The 26,480-nt window shown below is 45.3% G+C and overlaps 1 protein-coding gene across 1 annotated transcript; it reads right to left on the bottom strand.

Moving 5' to 3' along the window:
* Positions 1–1,440: 1,440 nt before the first annotated feature.
* On the bottom strand, positions 1,441–13,687 carry SERPINA6 (serpin family A member 6). Its single transcript, XM_084792565.1, has 5 exons — positions 13,547–13,687; positions 9,652–10,268; positions 7,604–7,874; positions 3,524–3,653; positions 1,441–1,834 (listed from the first exon to the last, which is right to left on the bottom strand). Coding segments are annotated over exons 1-5 (1,209 nt in total). The 5' UTR covers positions 13,549–13,687; the 3' UTR covers positions 1,441–1,645.
* Between the last annotated feature and the right edge of the window lie 12,793 nt (positions 13,688–26,480).

Here is a 26,480-nt window from a genome sequence, read left to right as displayed (position 1 = left end):
ATCTGAAACTATATTAACAGGCAACACACACATGTAGTGTATTTAAGAATGGGTGGAAGTAAGAGAAAGGAAATTTATGAGCTTGATTATTCTTTGACTTGCAAAAAAATGAAAACAAAACTAAAACCACAGCCACAGGGGAAGAGAGATACTCTTCCACTCACATTGACACAGAAGCACTCTGGGTAGGGAACTGTCTTATTTGTATCAGTGTGTGTAAGTACAGAGAATTAGCAAGTGTTAGAACTGGCTCCCCACATCTGCTGCTTTCTCCTCTAATAACTGCCACTTGCCCCTGACAGGCCATTCCACGGAATGTTAGAAGTTGCCAGCCCCTCACCCATAAAACTCCTAGAGAAAACCACATTGCTCTAGTTTCATCTTGGATCTTGGGACTATAATGGAAATAAAGGAACCGTCCCCTCCCCATCCTTAAGGACCTCCATTAAGGCCAAAGTCTATAAATCTCCTCTGCTGCAGACTACTTTAACACTTCCCTTCTCTGCCAGTAAAACAATTCTGAGAGGAGCCACCACTGATAACTGGCCCTAGCCAAGTGCCAGGGAAGAGTGTCCCAAGAGTTAAAGCAATACACTGTTTAGACTAACAACACAGCCAGCTCGCCTCGAAAAAGTCCAAACATACTCTCTCCTAGTCAAGCTGGCCAACAAATGATTTAGCACATAACAACATCAAATTAAGGGAAGCTAGGCCAAAGTTCCTAATGTCCCCTGTGACTGCTTCAGCCAATCTTTCCCATAGGTTAACTTGCCTCTTCATCCATTACCCAACCATGAAATGCCAAGGTTTGTAACGCTCTGCTTGCAGCTTTTCTGCCCAAATGCCAACCAATCACACACTGTAAAACTCATTTCTTTGTCTAAAACCTATAAAAGTCCATGCTTCTGTTCTTCAAGGTCTCCAGTTCGAAAGAGCTTGACAGACCCTGTCACACCGGCTTAATAAATTCCAGTGTGTTTACATCAACAACAGACTCCGACTCTCATTGGGGGACTCCAGGAATAGATTGAAGATGTCTCAGGAGATCTCAGTCCTGCAAATACTCTGACCTGGCCGGACTCTGACTCAGGTCATTCTCCCTCTGAAGCCACACACCTCCCTGTACACACTGCACCCTGCACCTGCAACTGATCCAAGATGCACCATGTTCTTGTTCCTGTTAGAAAGAGAGGTGGTCTGTTGGCTGGAGTCACCCTTCTTGTCCATGTTATGGATGGAATGTCTCACAGATTCATTTTCAGAACCTGGTGTTAGAGGGCCTGAGGCTTGGGAACAGGATTAGTGCCCTCATGAAAGACCCTAGAGCGTTCTCTCTGTTCGTCCCTCCACGTGAGGACAGTGATACGGCACTACCTCTGCGTTAATCAAGAGGGGAGCCCTCATCAGAATGCAACAGCTCGGACACCCCAGAGTCTGCAAAAAAAAAAAAAAATCCTTTAATAACGGTTGCTACTTTCTCAGTGCTCCCTTCTCAATGACTTGTCTTGAGAGTACAAACAATATTCATTACAAGATAGCTAATATTAGGAAGGTCTGGTTGGGCTGGGGAAAACCGGGGGAAGATTAGTGAATAGCTTCTCTGCCCTCGAAGCTTGGCGGTGCCGTGGCTTCTCTGGACATGCTCTTAGGTCGGATTCACGATTCTGCTCATCACCATGCTGTTCCACGTGCAGTCGTCAAACATCACGACAATGAAGGGCCTGTTGAACATGATGGTGACTGGTGGCTCAGATGTCGTGGGTAGGGGAACCCCCTCGGTAGCAGCAGGCAGTGCACTGCTCTCATCCACGTGCAGCGTGGTCTTGTGGACCACCTGTGAGAAACACACCAAAGGCAGGAAATAAGCCCTTGTCGGGAGGCAGGAATTGTCTGCATCTCATCGCACGGACAGTGCAACCCTCTGTTCCACGGAAGGTAAAAGAGCCAAGGTGCCCCAAACGTCACGTATTTGTTCCTTGTCTAAGCGGCAGCTCCAAGCCCCAGACTGCACCTAACTACTCTCTTGGGAACGGCATGCTGCGCCTACCACACAGAGTTCAGAGAAACTGGATCTCGTGGTTCGCTTTGGGCTCTCCTAGCCCTCACTCTGGCCAGCCTGCCGTGGAGTCAGCAGAGTTGAACTCATATGAAGTTACTTGTGCTTACTCAGCCTAGGAGAGCCGAGGCTGACGCAGAAAAGCAAGTCTGTGGTTGTTGGTGTGTTCCCTTTCATGATTAAAATTAGACAGGCTTCTGAAAACAGCTAAGTGGTTGACAGCTGGCTTAGGAAACCTAGGAAGGATCCCAAAATGGCAACTAAACAATAGTTGACAGTCAATGTAATCCCTGTAGATTACATTGTGATTACATTGTAGGTTACATTGTACATTGTAGATTACATTGTAGATTACATTGTGATTACATTGTACATTGTGATTACATTGTACATTGTAGATTACATTGTAGATTACATTGTGATTACATTGTAGATTACATTGTGAGAGAGTGGGGCACTCTCTCACCAGCTCCACTGCAACTTTGAAGGGCTCTGGTGGGGGTGTGTGTGTCCCTGTTATAGCTCCTGTAGCCAGGCAGAAACTGATCTGTGATTGGGATCTCTGCAGTGGGTCTTGAGTATTTGAGACTTTGGGTCAACAGACCCAAGGTCAAATGTTCAACTGGTTTTGCTGCTGTCACTGTTTCTGCTAACTCTGTGGCCACATGGAGCTCTCTGCCATTGCTGAACTAAGGATCCCTCTGGGTGGTTGGGCTAATGTCCACTGCCCCGTATAAATTTGAAGCTCCGCTCAGTGGTCAGTGTCCTAATCCTTCTGCACTTCTAGTACAGCTGTACTGAAAAAAAAAATCTCTTTTCTATTTTCTCAAATATAAATAAATAAATAAATAAATGATTTTTTTAAAGGAGGCTTTTGTGTGGCTGAGCTTCCTCAGTGCCTTTACCTATCTACACAGCACATTTATTGAACTTGACTGTCACTAAGAAAGGCTTCCATGAATCCAAAGCCATTGTGTTTTGAGGACAGCGTCCACACCTGAGTCATGGAAACATATCCAGATCCCAGCTCAGGCTTGGGCTCATAGTAGGTATTCAAGCAAAACACCCCGAATGAAATTGTGAATTGGGAACACCAAGCTGAAGGCTGAAGCATGGAATTGAGTAGAAGCCTCGGTGAGATGTTAAGAAAACTTTCACTACATCCTCCATTTCTTTTTGCCAGGGGCTGCTCTTGCTTCGGCCATGACAATCTTGTTGTCCAGTGTCCCCTCTCTGTGAGGCTTTGTGGGTGGGTAGCTGTCTGGGCTATGTCCCTTGTCATGAGCTTTCTGTGTGGCCTTTTTTCTTGCTGAGCTTCTGCTTACTGAACTGTGGTTGAAGGGGCTTGACCTGGAGGTTCCAGCTTTGGACCTATGGGACCAGTCACAAATGGGCTGTGCTGCTTACTGTTAAGATTATTAGTGTCGATTTTGGAGAAAAGGCTCCAAGTGTCTTGGGGACACTTACCGTTGATGTCCCGGAGATGCCTGAATTGGATTGGTTGGTGAACAAGGCTTCAATGCCTTTGCCTGCCAGCACATCTTTAAGGTCATAGTTACTAGACATGGAGAATTTCGGGACGTACAGGGTCACCTGCCTGCTCAGGGTGAAGCAGAAGAAGTTAGCGGGTCTGTGGCTAGGCCTGGGTAGTAGATAGTTGCACATCCTTTCCCAGACAGATGCTCATTTCTTTGTCTTATCCCATCAGCATTTGTACCACCAGCCTGACTCACTCTGCAGGCATGAAGGGCAGGGCAAAAGCAGGAACTGTCTCTTCCTCATATGCCAAGCTTTTTCTCTGGGTCCTTGAATTACCAAATCCATCTTTCCTGGATTATTTCTTTAATCTGATTATATCTGTGATGTAGCTGGAACACTGATCAGTCCTTATGGTCTCTGAAGAACTTTCTGGTAGCAGAGTAGTGGAGAGAACTCCTGCACAGGGGCGGTTGTCTTGGCCCAGCTACACAGATGAGTCTATGTCCCCAAAACCAAGTCCTGCCCCTTCTGCTAATATCCTTATCACATATGGCTTAGCCAATGTACTGTTAAGGCCGCTGACACACTTAAAGACATACATATGAAAACATTTTTAGAGATGTTTTAAAAAGGAGGGAGGGCCCTCCTAAATAACCTGAGTTCTGATATTATGAGATGTGGAAAAGAGACATAAGAGGGAAAAGCTTTTGTATTTTCCTCCTTGTTTTCATGTCTAGCTGGCATGCTCATCTGACCTTTCACCTACTTGGCAGCTGCAACCACTAGCTGCTTCTGCTATTTTTTTTTTTTTTTTTTTTTTTTTTTTGCTGCCATCAGAATCCAGCACTTTGACTTCTAGTGTAGAACGAAGATCAATTATTTTCCAGGAATATTCTAGGTCTTCAGCACCAGATTTGGACTGCTAAGCCACCCAGACTCATGGATTGAGAAACTTCTGGTTGTTTCTCAGCCAGGGAGAGACTTCCATTATTGGACCACCTAGACTATAGTGTGTAAGCCAATCTAATAAATACTCTTTTAACATATAAAAAATAGGGGAATAAGGAGTAGAAAGCCTAATGACCACAGCATTTATTCTTATGTTTCCTCAAGTGTGGATACAATATAACCAGCTATATCACAGCCTTGCCATCACCTTTCCATCATGATAGACTGACTATGTCTCCTTTTAGCCAAGGACCCTAAAATAAAACCACCTTACATTAGGCGTCTGTTAAATATTTGTTATAGCAATGAGAAGACTAACAAATATAGAAAATTAGTACCAGAAGTGGGGTTGTTGCTGTGACTACCTGTTTTTAGACCCTTGGAAATGGTTTTGTGGATGAATTTAGCATAATTTGGACCTGCGGTCTAGATAAACCCTAGAGTTTGATAAGAAAATCTGGTAAGAGTGTGCAAGCCAGATTGCTACTAGAAATGCTGACAGTGAAGTCCTGAATCACATAGTTTCATCTGGAAAGGAAGACTACTGGGAATTAGACAACAGGCCATTGAGTTTACATTATGGTAGAGAGAATGCCTGCATTCGGCTTTAATACAGATGAGCCCATAAGCAGTGGGCTAAGTTGTTTTGCGGAGGAAATTTCAAGAGAACACCATCCAAGTTGTGGTATTGCTATTACTTACTGAGTGTAACCAGATTTATGGGGAAAGACATCAGAAAATCAGAGCAGAAAGGTGTGGTAAATGTGTACTTTGGTGACAGAAGGAACTTAATCTTGTTTAAAGTTGAGGGGAGGATGGGTTTAGATAAAGTGAACATATTTTTGTTAAATAATTTGTTAATGAGAAATCAGAGACTTGGCATTGGGATAATAAGAAAAGAGCCATGAGGGCAAGTTCCCACTCACAATAAATACTTATTTGAAAGGATAGCACTTGAAGTAGTAGGGTCTTCAAAATGCCTGTAAGAAATTGCTGCCTAGGAATGTATCATCTGAGCCTCAGATATAAAGGCATACAGAGGCTAGTGCATCTGTGATTCAAGGGGTAGCATGTCAAACTGGCATCAGAACTTGGCCTCATCCACATTGGAAAGTTCAGTAGACATGAAAAGATGAGGAGTCTTAGAAGCTGGCACCAAGTTTCCAGCAAGTCTCTGAGGCCAAGCAATGTCTAGTATAGATTTCCTATGCAGAGGTCCTGAAAAGGCTATGTAAAGATTTGATGGAGACCCCAGAATGTTGAACATGACAGGACTTTGGGATGACTGCCAAGGAAAACTTCAAGCACAGGGAGGAATTATCTCAGTAGACAGACTACATCACCTATAGGCATAAAGGGGAGAAATGGGACTACCCAAAGCTGTTGGAGCCTGGGTGAGGCCACCAAGGGGCTTAGATGCTAGACATGAAATTTCAGGATATTGTTTTTGCCCTTCTGATCATCAGTTTTGCTTTGGTCTATTTCTCTCTTTCCAATCCACCCTTTTGTAATTGGAAATTTTACCCTATGATGTTGTATACTGGAAGTATGTAAATTGGCTTATTTATTTTTACAAGGACTTAAGAGATGTTTGGGGAAGGGCCTTTCCAGGAGTGAAGAAGTCTAGGAAGCAGCCTGGGGTTTTCAAGTCTATACCTGCTGGGGGGCTGGGGTGTCTTTCTGGCCAGGGGACTAGCCAGTCAGATGTATATGTCTATGGACTCTGAGGAGAGGAGTCAGTGATCAGGATGACTCAGTGGACAGGACAGAGTCTCAAGCCAAAAATAGCTCGGGCTGAGAGCAGCCACCAGCATCACCGTGATGACAAGGTGACATGGCCCTTAGCAGTAGATGTTCTGCTGTGCCATGAAGAAGCTATACACATCTATGCTGTCTCCAAGCCCTGAAGCCTGCAAAGTCATGCTCTCTACTGTGTACTGCTGGGAGCTTGGAAGCTTGGGCCAGAGAGGGTAGCTGAGGTACCAGGAGTAAAAGACTCAGCACCCTAACACTGATGAGTCAACCCTCCTCCCCGCCAGCCGGTATAGCGGTCAGTAGTCCAGAAAGGTGCATGGCTAACTTGGACAACAGAGAGAACTTGGTGAGCATCAAGAGGTTGGGAGTCTATGGTCTAGGCCACCAGTCCAGGATATGAACTAAGTGTAGGATGTGTGATGGGGAAAAAGGTTGAGGCTAAAAGTATAAAGATAGGATTTTAGGATCACCTAGGAGACACACTTTTGGGTGTATATGTGATGGTGTTTCCAAAGAGGTTTAATTGCAGATGGAGGACCCATCCTAAATGAGGGTTGGGTTTCTTCACTGAAAAGGAGCAAAAAGGAGCCAGTGTTCTGCTTCCCCACAGATGGGCCCAGAAGCAACGAGGCCAACTAAGGATTGGAGCTTCTTAAACTATAGACCAAAATGTATCTTTCTGTCTTTTTAAATGTTTCTCTCAGGTATTCGTGACAATGATGAAGAATGAACTAATACAACAAACTGGTACCAGGAGTGGGGTGATTTCTGTGAGCATCTGACAGTGTGGTTCAGAAGCCTTGCTTACTGGCTTGAGGAATTTGGAAATTCTTGGAGATATGGGCTAGAGAAGTTCTAGACTTCTTTTAAAAGGAGCCGAATGTGTGGACAGAGTGGAGACTCAGACGATCACAATGCTGATGGTTCTATATAGACAGGAAAGACCGTTCATGAAATTTTCACCATGGCCGGTTTCCCACATTGCAAAGGCCATTGCACTGTACTTTACAGTGGCTGCAAGTATCTACAGCAAGGCCTGCTTTGTAGTAAGCCAGCTAAGGAAATAGAAATGTGGGGAGCTTGGTGTTTGGTAGGCTCCCTCCAAAGAATTGGCATAAAATTATAATGTAGAGGATGGCTATGGCTATAAAATACACAAGAAAGGGGGACTAGACTTGGGCTATGTCCCAAACTATTTCTGTGATATAGGGACTATAAGTATAACCTCCAGGTCAGAGAACCTCACAGTCTATGGGGAAAGGTCAGGCCTTGGGTGGTGTGTCTTGGAGAAAGTAGTCTACCTGCCTCATTTTCCAGAAACATATGCCTTATAGAAACCTACATGCAGGCAGGAGGGCTTATTACCTTGTGGTCAGAAGCCTGTCCCATCTGTCAATTGTGTCCCGATGAAGTGCAGCGGTGACAGTGTTCATCTGTCCCTTGTTTGGAAGGATGAGGAAGGTAGTTCCATTTCCCACGGATTTCATCTTTACCACCTCGCAGGGGATCTCTGAGTCATCAAGATAACCGATATTGCTCGACTGGACCATCATGGGTACTGTCGCTGTGCGCTTCTCGAGCACATAGAAATCCTTCAGTTTGGTATTTTTTGGGTTGAAGGGAAGTTCCCACATGCCTGGAAAGATGTGAAGGTGGGGAAGAGATGGGTATGGATCATTAGTTTTGTAGAAAAATAAAGCCTGGACACCCTCTCCTGAGGCAGCAGAGCATTAACTGTTCCTGCAGAAACTAGCTATGCAGCTACCTGCTGCATGCCAGGACTATCCCCGACTTGAGTTGCCCCAGGCTTCCTGGGAGATGTGACGATTCCCCTGGGGTTTACAGCCTGTTCTGCAAGTAACAGAGTGGCACAACAGCAGCCGAAGCAGCATGTGATGCTGTGAAGCTGTCATCCTGTCCCCCATCTCTCTGGTGGCTGAAGCTTAGCTCTTCTGGCGATTGGTGCTCAAACAGAGTGAGGGAAGAGTAAAGGGGCTCTGGCCCTTGGACTTAGGGCAGACCCCACTTAATCTAGACTTCTGTCTGTTCCTCTAGGCTTGAAGTAGGCTTTGGGGGAAATGAGCCATCTAGACAGTCTGGCCAGCTCCTGGAGGAGGCTCGTATCTCTGTCACTTGGAATGAGGGCATTCCAGACCATTAGGCTTTCTATGTATAGAGTCAGGATACAGGATGCCTTCTGGCTCAGAGTGGCCCCTCATCCTCAGAAAGAATGTTGCTTCTTAGACTGAGTCAAAGCTCCTCTGATTGCAGCACCAATCCCCCTCAGTTGCTTCCTTCAGGAGCTAGCCCCGAACAGTGTGACTAATTGGCTTCTGAGTTCCACAGTCCTCAGACATCAAATGCATACAGCTACCCATCCATGGTGACTTGTCACAGCGCTATTAGGAGGTTCACTCAGCTTCTGTGGAGGCAAGCTTGCTCAAGGACAGAAGAGGAATTTGCTATAGTCATCTCTCTCTCTCTCTCTCTATATATATTTTTTGTATGTATGTATATGTGTATGTGTTTGTATATTTGTGAATGTGTGTGTTTGTATGTATGTTTTTGTAAGAGTGTGCTGTTTGCTTCTTTGTGTATGTGTGCAATGTGTGTGTCTGTATTTGTGCATGCTATGTATGTGTGTGTATATATGTTCTGTGTTGAGATCTTAGAGAAGGAAAAGTGCTGAGACACAAGGCTAGATAAGGCAGAAAACATGGGGAGTTCTAGACCAAGTCTTTCAACCTTGACAGTTGGGCTATTTAGGGCTGATGACACCATGGGGGCTGTGGCTGTGTGTGTGTTCTGGGTCTATGTTTATTTGTGTGTGTGTGTGTGTGTGTGTGTGTGTGTGTGTGTGTTCTGTGTGTTTGTGTGTTGTGTACATTATGAGTAGGATTGTGAGTCACATGTCCAGCAGCCTTCCTGGCTTCTGCTTATAGGGTACCAACATCTCATCCTATCACATCCTTAGTTGTGACATAAAGGATTGTTTCCCAAGGAAGATGGGAGCTTCACCTTCACCTGAGAATACGTGCTTTACAAGAAGATTCTCAGGGGTGAGGTGTCTCCAAACCAACTGATCATAAAAGTGACGTTAGGTTGGTGGAGGCACACATAATGACACACCCTGGGATTTCCTGTAGAGGTTTTGTTTCAGGTCCGTCATAAGTTCTGGAATCTCTAATTTTTAACACATCCTTTAGGGATTTCCCAAGACCACTGCTGTGGATATTTTAGTTCCAACCTGGTAGCGACTAGCCTTTTTTTTTTTTTTTTTTTTTTAGGAGCAGGACTTGGTCGGAGATGGCTGTGATCTCTAGGCCACTGGATGTGGGATGGCTTTGTGGGCTCTGAGGAGATCTGTGGCAGGATGGAACTTCATTAGGATGGGAAGGAGAGGTGATCAGTACCTTTAAGGACATTCTCGTTGAGCAGGATGAGGGTAGCGGGACTATCCAGGTTGGATGACATCTGTGCACGTCTCCCCTGCGTCTCATTCTTAGCAGGCTGCGCATCTTTAATCCACTTCTTGAAAGGGATGTTCGAGAACTCTGATGTATAATTGTATTTAATATTTTCTTTGAATGACTCATGCAGCTCTATTTTCTGGTCAAAGAATATGGTGTTGTGCATTTTCATCCCTAAGCCAGTGTCGGAATGCTTGAGAAGGTGAAAGAGGTGCTGGAAGTCCTGGTGGACCTCAGCTTCAGGTGTCTCTGTGAGGTTGAAGCCCATGCCCTGGAGAAGCTGAGGCTGGGTGTGGCCCCAAGGGCCTAGGGATAGCATGGCCAAGGCTATGGAGATGCCCACTGGGGATAGTAAGACGTTCTCGTCAGGATTCAGAGCCGCTAGTTGCTGATACAAGTTGAAGGCAAAGTCAACATTAGTGGCTGCCAGTCTTCGGTAATGGCTCCTTGAACAATCAGCAGTGTAGGTGGTGTTTTGCTGATCCTGACAGAGGCCACTGGTGGAGAGCCAGAGGAGACAGATGTACAGAACAAGTGGCATTGTTTTAGTTGACCAGGCCCTGCCAAATCAAGAGCGCTTGTTAGATTGTATGGCAGCCGCAGAGTCAGGGGTACATAGTGCTATTTGAGGCAGACCAAGACCCCACTTTCTCCTCATTCTTTCCTTCACATTGGCTGTTGACCCAGACAACCACACCAGAGCCATGGGCTTCAGGATTTCATTTGAAGATGTGTTCTACTCTGTGCCCTTGTTAAATGTCCAGCACATCCTCGAGCATTTTGCAGATATTTTCATGCAAGTCTTGTCAAACAAAACAAACAAAACAAACAAAAAAAAATCCCCTCAAAATAAACTTTAGTAATTCAACTGTAGGCAGCCAAAAACTTAGACAGCTTAAGTACCATGCTACTGATATTTGAGTAAAAAATATCAAGAAAATGAGCAAGCGAGCAAACAAACAAGTAAAAACAGTCAACTGAGGATCTATATCCGGCCAAGCTCTCCTTCAGAACTGAAGGCTTGCCAAACCATGCTCAAGTTTGCACAGTACTAGACTCTGCAAAATGGGCTTCCTTTTGATTCCACATCAGCATAAAAAAAATCACTGGGCATGAAATAGGGGTGGATGGAGTGACATGAATACCCTCTAGAAGGCAGTGCGCAGACACTTGTCAAGCTAGGTGTCCTTGGGCTTTAATTTTGTAAATTTGCCTTTTTATAGTCTGTGCCAGTTTTTAAAGTCTTGATGTCGGCTTGGCCACCTCTGTGTTAACCTCTGTCTACTGCAAAAAAAAAAAAAAAAAAAAAAAAAAGAAAAAAGAAAAAAAAAAAAAAGAAATATTCTCTGCTAAGGCAGGCTTGAGAAAAGACTAGAGGAGGCAGTGTGTTACTGTTCTGTAGCAGAGCAACAGTAGTAGGTCTCCATTGATGGCGTCCAGGAAAAGGAGGATCAGGTCTCCTCAGGAACACTGATCTTGAGAGAGACTAGTTATGCTTCAGTAAATGGCCCTACACCCACGCATATATGGGCAACACTAAGTGGACTCATGATTTAAAACACACACACACACATACACATAAACACACGCTCGCGAGTGCACACACACACACACACTTTGGGGAGGATATTGTAGGAAGTAGGGGAGGCTCTTAGAAGGAAGTAATGGGGGAGTGGATTTGATCAGAACATATATCCGTGTGCAAAATTCTCCAACAATAACAACAAAACAAGTTATGGTTCAAAACCCTAAGACAATGTTTTGGAGGTAACCCAATCCAGAAAAGTAGCAGCGGTGACTGGCATGTAGCAGCGGTCCTGGCATGTAGGACATAACTGTGCAGAAGCTAAGTTTTCCAGGGATCCCCAGTGGTTCCCCAGAAGGTCACCCCCACAGATGTAGGCTCAGGGTGCTCATGGCCCCCAGTCCTTCAGTCTTAAGTTGTACTGCTTGCTGTTTGTCTGCAGCACTCTGGGTGTCGTAGGTTCCTCCTGGTAGACGCCAGATTGTTACTTTGCTATAGGTCAGGTCAGAGGTTAGGGCAGGACAGGGCAGGGCTGGCAAGGCAGGTCAGGTCCCTACAGTTACTCAGTATTTGCTCAACTCTGTCCTGGCCTGAGACCTGGAGATAAAGATGGCCTTATCTTGACTCCTCCCCATATGACTCCTCTCTGTAAGTCCCTTCCTTTTCTCACCTGTCTCATTCCCTCTTGACCCTTGACACTCGGGTGCTTGGTCACTGCCTCCAGGAAGCCTTTCTTCTTCCCTTCGCTCTGGCCCTGTCTTTGTGTTCTACACAGGGACACCTTGGTTTTTCTGCACTGGGCCATACCTGTCTATGAATCCCCCTTGGGGGAAAGGTCCCCGGTCAAGAGTAAGCTGCACTTCTTCCCTCTTTGTGCTGTTTCTGGGTTTAACTGTGTGCCTCACTCTTGTGCCAAACCTGAGGATGGGAGGCTAAATCCCCTTGCCTCAAAAGACTGTTGTGAATGCCTGCTGTGGCCGTCATCAATGAATGACTTATACAAACTTACTTTATGAGTCATACTGCAACTCGCTGTAGAGCTAGGAAAGCTGAGCTGGGCAAAGCAGAGGAGCTTCCATGTAGGACTGGGTGTACATCTTAAGAGCCACCTCGCCTATCTCCCCTAAAAACCACATGGCCAACAAGGTGGCTATTTCAGGCCAGCCTACAGAAAGGCGAAGGGCCGTGTGTTTCTTTCTGGTAATATCTTCCTTGCCATTCATCTTTAAAGTGACTTGAAACAAGTAGGGCTTTAGGCATGACAGCTCTTGGTATAATGCAGATAGTTAATGCAGGCTCTTCTTCTAGCTGTACCATCTCCACCCCAGGTTGCCAAGTGAGGAGTTATGACAGGAAGGATGTATGGGGACCCTTTAGAGTATCCCTGTGTGTACCAGCTGTGCACCCCACCCCTACCCCATAGTGTTGCCTGGCACTTGTCTAGTGGGGGATGCTCTAATGTATTTTGATGCTAATTACTCCTTGCTGTCTCTGTGATTCCCCCTTTTGATGAATAAAAAGCCATCCCACCTGGGCAGGGCAAAGGAGATAGGTGGGGTTTGGAGAGAGGAATCCTGGGAAGAAGAAGAAAGACCACCACAGGGAAGAAAAAGAAAGACCTCCAGGAGACGAAGAGGGTCCCGAGAGGAGAGGAGAGGAAGGCCGCCATGGATTAGATGGAAGAGAAGCACATGGCCAGCATGGATGGAGATTCAGCCCAGATGAAGAACATTAGCAAGTATTTGGGATTACGGATGGGAGGTAGCTTGATAGAAATTATTAGAAGCAGATGGCATGGGATTGGGGCAGGGATCCCATATCTGCCTCACTATGGGAAGTAGTTTAGAGGATTAATGTCTGCCCTGCCCGAGGTTAACTAAGGCTATTTTAAAATATAACAAGTGTCAGTGTCTTCATTGATCACTAGCCAGGCCTACTAATAATACAGATAATTTAAAACAATACTTATCCATTTTAGCTCTGAGATTCCCTCTCATTCCTGGATGCCAAAGCTGCTTCGTCAGGCAACAGGTGGTAATAAAACATGGCTACAGTTCTCAGTGGCAGCCTCTCTCAAAGCAGGAACCAGGGGAAACCAACACCCCCCGCGGGTGACCCACAGACTCTGGCATCTGGAAAATCCCCTGCTGGTTGCCTCATGTCACAGCTGGCTGTTGTCAAGTTCATCTATTAAAAATCTCAAACAGGCCACCGGCAGGCATGGCTGTGTTCTGGAGAAGATGCAGAAGTGGGGGGCGGGGGGCTGGCAGATGCAGCAGGAGGCACAGTGTGCTCTGGGGGGGGGTGACTTACATCTGCAGTGGGCTCAGGCTGTTCCCGCTGGCTCTGCGTTGCTGCCTGGGATCCTAGCACGTGCACAGTACAGTACAGTAAGGCTTGGGGGAGACTGCCCATTAAATCTTGTTTGCCTAGAGTCTCTGCTGGTTAATGGTTAGAGAAGGGAGGAGCAGTAGCCTTCACCATTTGGTGGTCCCCACGCCCCAAACCTCTACCAATGGGAGGCTTTATAGAAAGAGAGGGTAAACAAAACAATGCGGCAAAGAAACTTTCCACTGCATTCTGCCCTCTGAGGTTTTACTTTTAATATCAAAATGTGGCTGGAGTTGCGTCAGTGTTTGTGGTTGCCCCATGCCAGGTGGCGGGGCACTCACTGATGTCATTAATAAGCACCTTGGCATGAACTCTGTGAAGAGCCAGTTACTTGGCACCAGGAGGAGAAGAATCAGGCAAGGGTGGGAGAAATAAACATGCATGAATGAATGTATGACCAGCCAAGAGCTTCCTGTGGGCTATCTCAGGGCTTCCCAATGATTAGTTGAACAGTCTGCTACTATCTCTCTCTTCTTTATGAGGCTGACTTGACTTAGTTTCGTTTTTCATTACTTTCTTTATTTGTTCATTTTACATTCCAATCGCAACCTCACTCCATCCCCTCCTACCAGTCCCGTCCTGCCACCCACTTCCCCCCATACCTCCACCCCCACCACAGGTACCAACCCACCCTGGCACATCAAGTCACATCAGGGCTAACTGCCTCCTCTTTCACTGAGGCAGGACAAGGCAGCCCTGCTAGGAAAATGGGATCCCGAGGGAGGCAACAGAGTCCAAGTCAGACACAGCCTCTGCTCTAATTGTTAGGAGACCCACTTGAGGACCAAGCAGCCCCATCAGCTTCCTATATGTAGGAGACCAGTCCATGTATTCAGGCTCTGTGAGCTCTCATGGATCCAGGTTAGTTGGCTTGTAGGTCTTCTCGTGGGGTATTCATGACCCTCCAGTTCCTTTAATCCTTCCCCTAACTCTTCCACGAGACTCCTGCATCTGTTTCCACTATCCGCTGGATGAAACCTCTCAGATATCCTGTTGGGTTGGGTCTCAAGTTGGGTCAGTCATTGGTTGGCCATTCCTCCAGTCTCTGTTTTATCTTTTATCCTTGTACATCTTGTAGGTAGGCAGGCCAAATTTTGGGTTGAGGGTTTTGTGGGTGGGTTAGTGTGCCCCTCCCCCTGTTGGAAGGGTACTGGCCATTTCAGTCTCAGTCTCCCCAATGCTAGGAGTCTCAGCTAGGGTGACCCTCATATCATCCCTCCTATTCCAGCTCATCCCAGAGATGCTCCAATGCCAATTTCCCTTCTCTGTTCTAGCCCTCTCAGCCCCCATCCCTGCTCTCCTGGAACCTGACTCCCCACTTCCCTCATTCCCTACCCCACCCCTCTCTTATCCAGTTCCCTTTCTCTCTCCACTTCCGATGTCTATTTTATTTTCCCTGATTAATGAGATTCAAGTTTGATTTTTCTGTAGTTACGGGGAATTGAACCTAAGACCTTATGCATGCTGGTCAAGGGCTCTACCACTGAGCTACATACCTCAGCGGCATCTCTTCTTTAAAAAAGGAAACTTGAAAGGTGTTGGAGACAAAGTGAACTTCCCTGAGACCATTTCCGTTCTGAAGTCTAGCACTTTCACTCCTACTCATGTGTTTATTCCCCATAGCTTTGTTGTTGTTGCAGGAGGCACACGTCAAAGTGTATTACAAAGCAAAAAGAAATATAATTTTTTGCTTGTTTTGTTTGACGAATGGAACTTCCAAAGAATGGAAAGGGTTCAGGGTCTCCAGTAAGTCACTAGATCTTTTCCTTGCTGTCTTGTTCTGTAGTACTTCCATTATCATTCAGTTATAGAGGGAAGGAGTCTTTCTTCTTAAGCCCCAGGTGATGCAGCTCTGACTAATAGTGAAGGAAGACATACTTTTGTTTTTTGCCTTGGTATTTCTTTCAGTCTTTCAGAGGACTGTGGACGGGACTATCCATCTTTCCGTGTACTGACCACTATGTCCAAAGGGATGTGCCTCTGTGCACACCCGCCCTGAGCCTTGAGCCTCGAGTCCCAAGCCCCGAGCCTCGAGTCCCGAGCCCCGAGCCTCGAGTCCCGAGCCCCGAGCTCCGAGCTCCGAGCCTCAAGCCTTGAGTCCAGAGCCCTCCCGAGCCCCGAGCCCCGAGCCTCAAGCCCCGAGTCCAGAGCCGTCCCGAGTCCCGAGCATCTCCGAGTCCAGAGTCCCGAGCCCCGAGCCCCAGCCCCGAGTCCCGAGCACTGAGCCTCAAGCCCCGAGTTCCGAGTCCTAAGCTCTGAGTCCCGAACTCCGAGCCCCAAGCCCCGAGTTCCGAGTCCTAAGCTCTGAGTCCCGAGCTCCGAGCCCCAAGCCCCGAGTCCGAGCCCCGAGCCCTTAGCTTGGTTGACTGCAGCATTACTTCCATCCAAAGATGAGGGAAGCTGTTCCCGTGGGAAAGAATGAAAGTTAGAAGTCATGCCTGTAAGTTTGGGATATTTCAGTTTTGTTAATAATTGTTCTTTTTCAACTTTTTTTTTCATAAGCCAATTTTGGACTTTATAGTCAAAGATTTATCTCATCTAGCTTTGTATATTAGATGTTAGGCACAATTAGCTGGAGGAACTGGTGCACTCTAATCCTAGCATTAGGGAGGCAGAGGCAGGTGGATCTCTTTGAGTTCCAGGCCAAGCCGGTCTCCATTGTGAGTTCCAAGATAGGTAGTACTACAGAGAGACACCCGGTACTAAGAAAAAACACAAGTTATTCACAAAACCCTTCATTAATGTTTTAAAATATATATTGTTTAATATATGTTCTGTATTTGTTTATTTATATGTATTTCTCCTCTTTCTCTTCTTGCTATGTTCTCTCTCTTCCTCCCTCCCTCCCTCCCTCTGTGTGTGTGTGTGTGTGTGTGTGTGTGTGTGTGTGTGTGTTGCACATACACATGTCTGGATGTACATGCAGATGCCAAATACAACTTTAAGTAATATCCCCTAGACTCCATCCACCCATTTTTGAGGCAGGACTTTTCACTGGCTTGCAACTCTCCAAGAAGACTGGCTGCCAGAAAGCTTAGAGACCAGCCTATTTCTGCTTCCTCAGCCCTACCATTGCAAGTAAATTTCATAATACCTAGTTTTTTTTTGTTTTTTGTTTTTTTTTAAACATTGGCCTCTGGGGATCAAACTCAGTTCCTCAGGCTTGCAAGGCAAACACTTGAGTGAACTATCTCCTAGCCCTTTGGTAAGTCTTACTAAATCTGCCTAACTAATCTTAAAAGGACTCAACTTTTAGTTTTATTATTTTCTTAAAGAGGAGTTGGAGCAGAAGGACAGAGGGTGGGGTGATCAAAATGCATTGTACTCATGTGTGAAATTTAAAAAAAAAGAATAATTGACTTTTATTTTTAGAAATAATTTTGTGAGTCTCTAGGTGTTATTAACTTTTTGCTTTTCTCTATTTTCTTGAGATAAAGTCTCAGCTTCCAGAATCATGACATAAGCATCTTAAAGGAGAAAAAGGATTAACCTGGGCTCCTGATTTCAGGTCCTTCAGTCCACTGTGGTGGTAGAGTCTGGTAGAAGACCTCCGCCTACATGGCGACAGGCTAGGAGGCAGAGCAAGAGCTTGGGGACTCTGCTGGGTCACAGCCCATGTGTCAGTGTCACTGACATTCAGGGTGGGTCGCCCTTCCTCAGTAAATACCCTTTGGGAACATTCTCACAGACACTAGGGGTATGCCTAGTTCTCCTACTTAAGTTGGCAATGAAGGTGAAGACACACAGGCCTGCTTTTTGTCAGCTTGAAGACCTAACATGTGCACTGCATAACACAAAACCCACTGGACCATGCTGAGGAGCTGTGCATCCTTACTAAGTCCCAGCATTGCTCAAAAGTCTACACGTAAGTTTTCCGCTGATACTCGGAGGATCTTGGCTGTGGCTCCAATACGTATTTCAACAATTCAGTGGTACATGGCAGATGATCCCATTCCAAAAGGAAAGACTGCTAAGCCACAAGGAAGGATGAAAGAAAAGGAAGACTTGTACAAAGCCACAAAACAAAACAGAACAAAACACAAAAGGGCAGGAGTTAAACCCCATGTCTCTGTATTTGGTGTCTAGGGTCTATCTATGATGTGTGCCTGGGCAACCCTGTTTCTGCAGTCTTGCTGTTTGCAGACCACAGAATCTATCTCCTGGGCTGGTTTCACTCACTTCCTGTGCCTTTCCTTGGCAGATATTACCCATTCCGGCACCTTCAACATACGTGGGTATCCACTGATGCCCAAATGTCACATCACAGTTTAAAACATTATTACCCATCACAGGAGTTCTCTTGGGGGAATGTGATCCCACTACATGCAGTCTAACTCCCTGGCCTTCTGTAAAAATGTGTGTAGATGCCTCAGTGAACCTGCAACATTTGTATTCTCCTTATCCGTAAAGCCAGGACCGTGTGGATGATATCGAGGCTAGCCACCTGGAGCGAATCATGTAAGACTCAGAAAGTAAACAGAGAACTTACAAGGCACAGGAAGCTCCTGAAAGGTACAAGATTCACAAGACCCTTCCTCTTGGTTATATAAGCTGTAACAATTAGTGGGGAGAGTAGACTTTTCCTCAGGCTGAGTACCCTGCAAGTCATGCCAGGACCTCCAGGGATTTTCTTTTTCCTGACTTACCACGCATGCTACAGTGAGCTCTTTGTTGATACAGGTGCTTTGAGTCATCCATGGTCCTGTGAGTAGGCCCAGTAAGCTCACTGGTTCACTAAGTGAGTCTTAGGAGGAATCCTTTCTTGGGTCTGTCACAGTGCCCTTCATGTCTCCTCAGGAAAGTCATACAACAACAGTGTTCTTTGGAATCTCATGCCCAGGAAAAATGGACCCAGGCCTTGCCTGGCGTGGGCAAGATAATGTCAAGCCAAAGGCTACAGGGATCAGAATTTTCAGAGCAGCCATTTGGCTGGCCTTCTCCAACCTGGCTATTTACTCAAGGAGTCATGAACTGTGTTGGAAAACACAGATGTCAACCAGTGCCCTTGGGCAGTGTGTGGGTGACATAGGTAGACTAGATGCTCGTCAGAGGACTTCTAATGTTTCTATTAAATACTGAAATGAGAATAGTGAACCTGGGAAGGGTATCACTGACACTAGGACCTGCCTTTTGGGACACAAAACCAACCAATGTCCTTTCGTGTTGGTTATAGCTACTGGGGCCATCTGTCCTTACTATTGGTTTCAGTCTTCTGGGAGACAGCCAGGCACTCCACAAGTCCCCCATCAGCCCTCATTTTCGTGGGTGAACCATTTGTTGTGCTTTAGTTTCCACAGCTTTCCTAATGAGGGGCCTTTTTATACCAAGTTACCTGCTCTGTCTCCCTCCCTACCTCGAGTTTGTTTTTACTCTTTATCCAGCAGCATAGAGCTCACCGAGTTGAATGCAACGCCTGGTCACCCTCCCAAGCTCATAGTTCTGTTGTTGGATGTGTGCTGACTGACTTATCCTTTCAAGAACCCCATGGAGTAGATGTACTGTCACCCAGGGTAAGGTGACAATGGTAAGAGCTTGGGTTCAAATCCAGATCTCTTGCTTCGGTCATTCCTAGGGTCACTTCAGTCCCCAGAGTCTCTCTGGGATGTCATGAAAGTTAGACAAGGTGGGACATTGAAAGAGTCTGGGATAGTGGTGATGTACTGTAACTTTACTTACCACGGATGCCAGTGCATGCTGCTGCTTCCACTGGACATTTGGGAATATGGGTCAGATGAATTTATTGAGACACTTGTGCCAGGCAAATGAACAATGAAATGAATTTGAAGCCATGTACCATAGCCAAAACCCATGCGCCTCCCACTAAACTCCGTCCTGTTTTTGTTCAGCTCTCTATTGCTGTACCTCACATTTGGGCAGAGGTCACGGCATTTCACATTTGAACTGGTGGAACTTTATGGACCATATCTGGTTTCAGAATCTAAAACAGGATTTTGAGTTGGGGTAGAGTGGCCATGTGACTGCCTGCTATTGGTCCACATGTGTCCCATTGATTCACAAGTTAGCAGTAGAGTGAGAAAGTTACAGAAACAGAGGTAAGGGAGGGAGATTCTGCTGTGGCCATCATCTATCTCTCTTGAGGGAAACTGGAAAAAAAAATCTGAGTTCTGCCTAGAACTCTGTCATGATCTAGCTTCATGACCTTGAACAAGCTGCATGAATTCTCCGAGGCTCACTGTATTTGTTTGTTTTTCATTGCCATGATGAAATACAAGCAGCTAGTAAATGTTAAAAAAAAAAAGTTCATTCACCTCACAGTTGTGGAGGCTCTAGGGCACTAGGTTTCAATCTTCCTAATGTTGCCACCCGTGAAGGTATCTTTAATCCGCCTGTTTCAGCTGTTGTCTGGGAGGCTCACTGCCTCCTTCTGCTAACCTAGGCCTAGTCTCGGAAGCTTCTAGCCTCCATACAATCCAACCTAGGCCTAGAATGTTCTCAGCCTCTGAAACTTGCTGCTGAATAAGCTCACCCTTACTTGTTCTTTCTGAGATCTGGGCTGGCTGGTTCAACTCGGCTGTTCTTGCTCAAACTCTTCTCCTAGCTGACTGATTCAGTCTGGCTTCTCTCTTGGCCCAGGATGGTTCTGCTTAGCCTCAGACTAACTCAGCAATCTGCTCTAGTCTTCTGGCTTCTTCTCATTTTTCTGGCCTATTTCATCTTCACCTGAGTTCTCTCTCTCTGCAACCCATCTCTCTATTACTGTCCTGGTAAAACCACCTCCTCTCTCTGTAAAACTGCCTCTTAAGTAGCTTCCCTTTCCTCTCCTCTTGAGAGTTGGGCATATCCTATTCTGTCAAATCTTCTCTGATTCATCACCTTTCCTGCCACTCAATCAGACATCACTTTCAAACATAGATGTGCCCTTCTACAAACCAACTTTACCTTTGTTTGGGATTAAAGGCATGCGTCACTATGCCTGGATCGAAGCTTTACTTTACCGATTACTTGCTCTATATTAGGCTGGCCTTGAACTCAGATCTGTTTGCCTCTGTCTCCTGGATTAAAGGTGTGTTTGTACACCTGCCAGATTACACAGATCTAGAAGTTCCTTGAATGTAATCTCTTGTCAGAACAGCCATGTTCTTCTGAATTAACATCCTTCATGTTATAGTGACCCCCAACCATAAAAATATTTCATTACTACTTCATAACTGTAGTTTTGCTACTGTTATGAATCGTAATGTAAACATTTTTAGAATTAGAGGATGGTCAAATGGGTTGTGACTCACAGGTCGAGAACCACTGTTCCAGGGAATTTCTTTCTCCCCCCCCCCCCCATTAATTAATTTATTTTACTTACAGCCTGGTCGCAGTCCCTTCCCTCCTCTCCTCCCAGTCCTACCCTCACGCCCTCTCTCATTCTGGCTATTCATAGAGGCGACGAGGAAGCACAGGCTGGAAGAACCTGGTCCTCACCAAGGCCCACCCTACCACAGGCCAAATGAGAATTAGAATCTTGCATATGCTCCACACCAGAAAGCACTCTCTCTTCTCTGCCATGCCTTCTCTGGACACTGCTGGGAAGCCATAACCAGTTCTCAGGATGGCCAATGGCATAAACACCTGAGAGCGACTGAACGTTGATTCTGATCTCTACACACGGACACCCACGTGCTGCTGACTTTCACCTGCTCTTATTTATTGAACTAACAAGCCTTCGAGCCAGTTTACCCAACCTCGCCTGCCTTATCTCAATGTTCTTTCAGGCTGGTGGCCCCAGGGCTTGAGCACCTGCTGCAGACCTGGAGCTTTACGTGTAGCACCACGTTCAAAAGCCTCCCCCTGAAACCCTAGAAGGAGCTTTGAGTCCCCACGCCTTTGTGAACCACAAAGAGGAGTTCAAGTGTATTAGCCAACAAGACACAGCTCATGAATGAACCCCAACCCAGGACACTTATTCTTGAATGTCCTTATTTGGGAAATGCCACTGGGTGCCCAAAGTCAGCAATGGTAAAACTGCAGCTTATTGATCGCCTCAGTTCTGGATAACTCAAGTTGTCAGGCTTGGTTGCAAATATCTTTACCTGTTGTGGGACAGGAAGTCCCCACAGATCATTTTTCATTCTCCTTGATCTCAAGTTCCCTCCTACCCAACCCAGGCTTCTACCAGCTCCCTTCATTTACTCTATTTGGTGCATATATGTACAGATATGTCTAAATCATCAACCTGTGCCTCTGTGGGGAGTACCTAATACCTTAGTAAATCCTGCCAGTGACATGACTTCACACATTTGTAACACAGGTGATCTTGTCCCATGTTGCTTTCCACCCTCAGATTCCACAGTTGGCCAAATGATTCATTTTCAAAGTCCCCGCATTTTAAGGTTCGCACTTGGCTCTGTAAATTAGTTTAGTGCGTTTTGATAAATACACACTGTCGTGTGTCCACTGTTACCCATCGAATACATGCTTAGACACATCTTATCACCCCTTGAGCTCCACTTCTTCATCGTTCTCTCTTCGCAGAACACCTGCACCTGTTGATCTTACTGCTGCTCCAGGCTCCTCCTTTCCAGAACGTTAGGTGGTTGGAACCCCACAGCTTGAAGACACTCAGTTGAGTTTCTGTATCAGTTCACTTTGACTTGGAGTGTACATGTAAAGCCATTGCATTCTCTCATGATTTCACAAGTCAGTTCTTCTCATTGCTTTATCTCAATATCACTTAGTCATATTTTGCTATTTGAGTGCTTATCCATCTTCCTGAGGGACATAGTGGCTGCTTCCATTTTTTGGTGACTTTGAACAAAACAAATAGACCTTTGAATAAAATATTTTTTGTGTATGTCTGTGCAGAATATTTTCAGATAGATTTGCTAAATATCTAAGATGATGGTTACTGGGTATAGTAAGATTACCTATTAATTGGTAAGAAGCCTATGGATTATCTTTTAAATTTCTTAGTAATATATTTTGGGGTCCAATTTTTGTTGAAGCTCTGTTTTTCATAGTTTGATCTTTTATTACTCTTATTTTTTGTTTTTGTTTTTTTTTTAAATAAGAATTTCTTGACCTAAGCTTGGGTCATGTAAGTTTCTCCCGAGGTTTATTTTTAAAATTAGATAGCTTTAGTTCTTATGGGTATATGGATTCATTGAGTTAATTTTGTTTTTTGTTTGTTTGTTTGGTTTTTTTTTACCATTTTTTATTAATTTATTCATATTACATCTTGATTGTTAGCCCTTCCCCTGTTTCCTCCCATTCTTCCCTCCCTCTCACTTCCCCCCTTCTCCCCTCCCCTATGTCTGTGATTGAGGGAGACTTCCACCCCCTATATATGCTCTAAGATTATCGAGTCTCTTCTTGGTAACTTGCTATCCTTCCTCTGAGTGCCACCAGGCCTCCCCATCCAGGGGACATGGTCATAAAAGGGGCACCAGAGTTGATGTGAGAATCAGATCTCACTCTCCACTCAACGGTCGAGAATATCGTGTTCATCGGCTAGGTCTTGGTAGGGGTTCGAAGTTTACTGCCTATTTCTCCTTGGCTGGTGCCTTAGTTTGAGGAGGACCTCAGGACCCAGATCTGCCTGTCATAAAGTTCTTCTTGTAGGTTATCAGGACACTGTGGGTCCTATTATTTCCCCATTCTTCTATGCTACTCTCGCCTGAAGTCTCAATAGGATGTCCTCTCCTCTGACCCACTTTCTTGGTAAGTAAAGTTTTTAATGGGAGGTATCCCTTGGACTAGTGTTTTGATATAAGTGAGTATATACCGTTTGTCTCTTTTTGCTTCTGAGTGAACTCACATTGAGTTAATTTTGAATAGGGTGTGAGGTAAGATTTAAGCTCTTTTTCCTCTCTCTCCTTCCTACCTTCCTCTCTCCTCTTCCTCTCCTTTTTATTCTCTTTCTTCCTTACTTCCTTTTCCTCCCCCTCCCCATCCTAAACCCTTTTTTCCTTTTCATCTGAGTAGCAAACATTCTGAGGTTAATTTGTTGAAAAGATCATTCATTCTCAATGGAATTTCCTTGGCATAGTTTCTTTTTGAAAACTGAGGTTTTTAATAATGATTTAATTAATTAATTTATTCATTTTACACCCCAATCATACCCCCTTTCTCCTCTCTTCTCAGTCCACCTCCCCCCTCTTCCCCATAATCCCCCCTACTCCTCCTATACCAGCACATTAAGCCACATCAGGACCGAGTGCATCCTCCACCATGGTGGTCTGCTGAGGGGGCCCTACCAAGGGGAAGTGATTGAAAAGCATGAAAGAAAGTTCTTGTCAGAGACAACCTCTGTTTCCCTTACTAAGGGATCCCCATGAAGACCCAGCGGCCCATTGGGTACATATATGAGGGGGCTTAGGTCCAGTACATATGTGGTCCTTGGTTGGTTTTCAGTCTCTGCAACACTCTGGCCCAGGTTAGTCGGCTCTGTTGGTCTTCATGTGGAGTTCCTGTTCCCTCCTGGTCCTTCTGTCCTTCCCACTCTTTCACAAGTCTTTCTGCACTCCACCCAGTGCCATTGCTGGGTCTGGCCTCTCAGAGGCCAGCTATGCTAGGCTCCCCTCTGCAAGCATAGCAGAGTGCCATTAATAGTGTCAGGGGTTGGCTCTCTTGCCTGGTGTGGCCAGGCGTTAGTTGGACATTTCCTTAATCTCTGCTCTTTTTTTTATCCCTGCACATCTTGTGGGCAGGGTAAATTTCGGGTTGCAATTTTTGTGGGTGGGCTGATGTTCTCCTTCCTCTACTAGGAGTCCTGTCTGGTTAGAGGGTGGACTCTTCACTTTCTGTGTCCATCCCTAGTAGAGATCTCAGCTAGAGTTATCCCCATATCCTCCAAGGAGCCTATCCTGCCCTTGGTCTCCAGCCTGTCTCAGAGATGCCCCAGGCCATGGTTTTTCTTCTCTTTGCAAACCCTCTGTTCTCCTGCACCTCTCCCCTCACATCAGATCCCCACCACTATTTCCCTCAGCACTCCCTCTCCTGTCCTGTCCCTTCTCTTCAAGCATTTCCTCTGTCTGTTCTATTTCTCCTTCTCAGTGAGATTCATCCAACCTCCTTTGGGTCCTCCTTCTTAACATTTTTGGGTCTTTGAATTGTAGCATAGTTATACTATCTGGCTAATATTTGCTTGTAATTGAAGTCTTACCATGTGTGTGACTTTCTGGGTCTGGGTTAGGGTTACCTCACTCAGGATGTTCTTTTCTAGTTCTATCCGTTTGCCTGTAAATTTCATGATTTCCTTGTTTTTAAATACCTGAGTAGCAGTCCATTGTGTAAATGCACCACAGTTTTTTTTTAAATCCATTCTTTGGTTGAGGGCCATCTGGGCTCATTCCAGTTTCTGGCAATTACAAATAAAGCTGCTATGTACATAGCTGAGCAAATATACATGTTGTACAATGGAGCATCTTTTGGCTATATGCCCAGGAGTGATATAGTTGGATCTCGAGGTAGAGCTATTTACAATTTTCTGAGAAAGCCCCCAATTGATTTCCAAAGTGGTTGTACAAGTTTGTACTCCCACCAGCAATGGAAGAGTGTTCCTCTTTCTCCACATCTCACTATCATGTGTTCTCATTTGAGGTTTTGATTTTAGCCAGTCTGATAGGTGTAAAACAGAATCTCAAAGTTGTTTTGATTTGCATTGCTCTGATGTCTAATGGCATTGAGCATTTCTTGAAGTGTTTCTCAGTCATTCTTGATTCCTCTGTTGAGAGTTCTGTTTAGCTCTGTATCCCATTTTTTAATTGGATTATTTTTTATGTTGGTGTTTAATTTCTTCAGTTCTTTATATATTTTGGATATTAACCCTTTGTCAGACATAGAGTTGGTGAATATCTTTTCACAGCCTGTAGGCTTGTAAGGGTCTCAAAATCACTGAAGGAAGACCCTAGACTCAAATAGTATGTAAAAACAGAATTTATTCTCCAGAAACAGCCTGTATACAGGAGTCAACCATCCATACAAAATGGTGGTGACTTCAGCCAAAGGTGCACAGGTGTTTTTTATAGAGAACTAGGGGACTTCTAAGAGTGTGTGCTATCTTCTAATCTGATTGGGTGGGCTAAGGCGCAATCATAGGGGGCATAAGCTGATAGGCTGGGGCTGAATGGCCAGTCACTCAAGTTACAGTCCAGAGGAATTAGGCGATATATGGTCACATTATCATCTGGTAGGCTCAGTCTTTCTGGGACCAGCAACGTCCTGTTATGTGACTCCAACTGGGATTGGCTGGTGTCAGCCAGTGCCTTTTGGGGCTATGCGACTTCTGTCATGGAGCCATGGGCTCTGGGGCTACATGGCTCTAACCATGGGCCTTTTAGCAATGTCTGACCCTCTCAGGCTGAATTTTGTTCTGTTGACAGTGTCCTTTGCCTTACAGAAGCTTTTTAGATTCAAGAAGTTCCATTTATTAATTGTTGATCTTCTAGCCTGAGCTGTTGGTGTTCTGTTCAGGAAGTTGTCTCCTGTGCTAACGAGTTCAAGGCTCTTCCCCAATTTCTCGTCTAATAGATTTAGTATTTCTGGTTTTATGTTAAGGTCCTTGATCCACTTGGACTTGAGTTTTGTGTAGGGTGATAAATATGTACATGTAGACATCTAGTTAGATCAGCACCATTTGTTAAAGATGGTATCATTTTTCCATCATATAGTTTTGGCTTCTTTGTCAAAAATCAAGTGTCTATAGGTGTGTGGATTTATTTCTGGGTCTTTAGTTTCATTCTGTTGATCCACCAGTCTGCAAGAGCCGTGTAGTTGTAATTACTGTTGCTCTGTAGTACAGCTTGAAATCAGGGATGGAGATACATCCATAAGTTCTTTTATTGTATAGGTTTATTTGAGCTATTCTAGGTTTTGTTTTTCCATATGAAGTTGAGAATTTTTCAAG

This window comes from Acomys minous (genome assembly GCF_964271855.1).
Source record: "Acomys minous genome assembly, chromosome: 8".
Taxonomy (NCBI): domain Eukaryota; kingdom Metazoa; phylum Chordata; class Mammalia; order Rodentia; family Muridae; genus Acomys; species Acomys minous.
Note: the sequence above shows the minus strand (reverse complement) of the source record. Positions and strands in the feature narration are given on the sequence as shown.

Bases quoted from the DNA above. Each gene is read 5' to 3' on its own strand.
- SERPINA6 (XM_084792565.1), bottom strand. The intron at 3,654-7,603 runs GTAATAAGCCCT...CACCCTGAGCAG, and splicing joins GACAGGCTTCTGACCACAAG to GCAGGTGACCCTGTACGTCC. The intron at 1,835-3,523 runs GTAAGTGTCCCC...TGTTTCTCACAG, and splicing joins GCATCTCCGGGACATCAACG to GTGGTCCACAAGACCACGCT.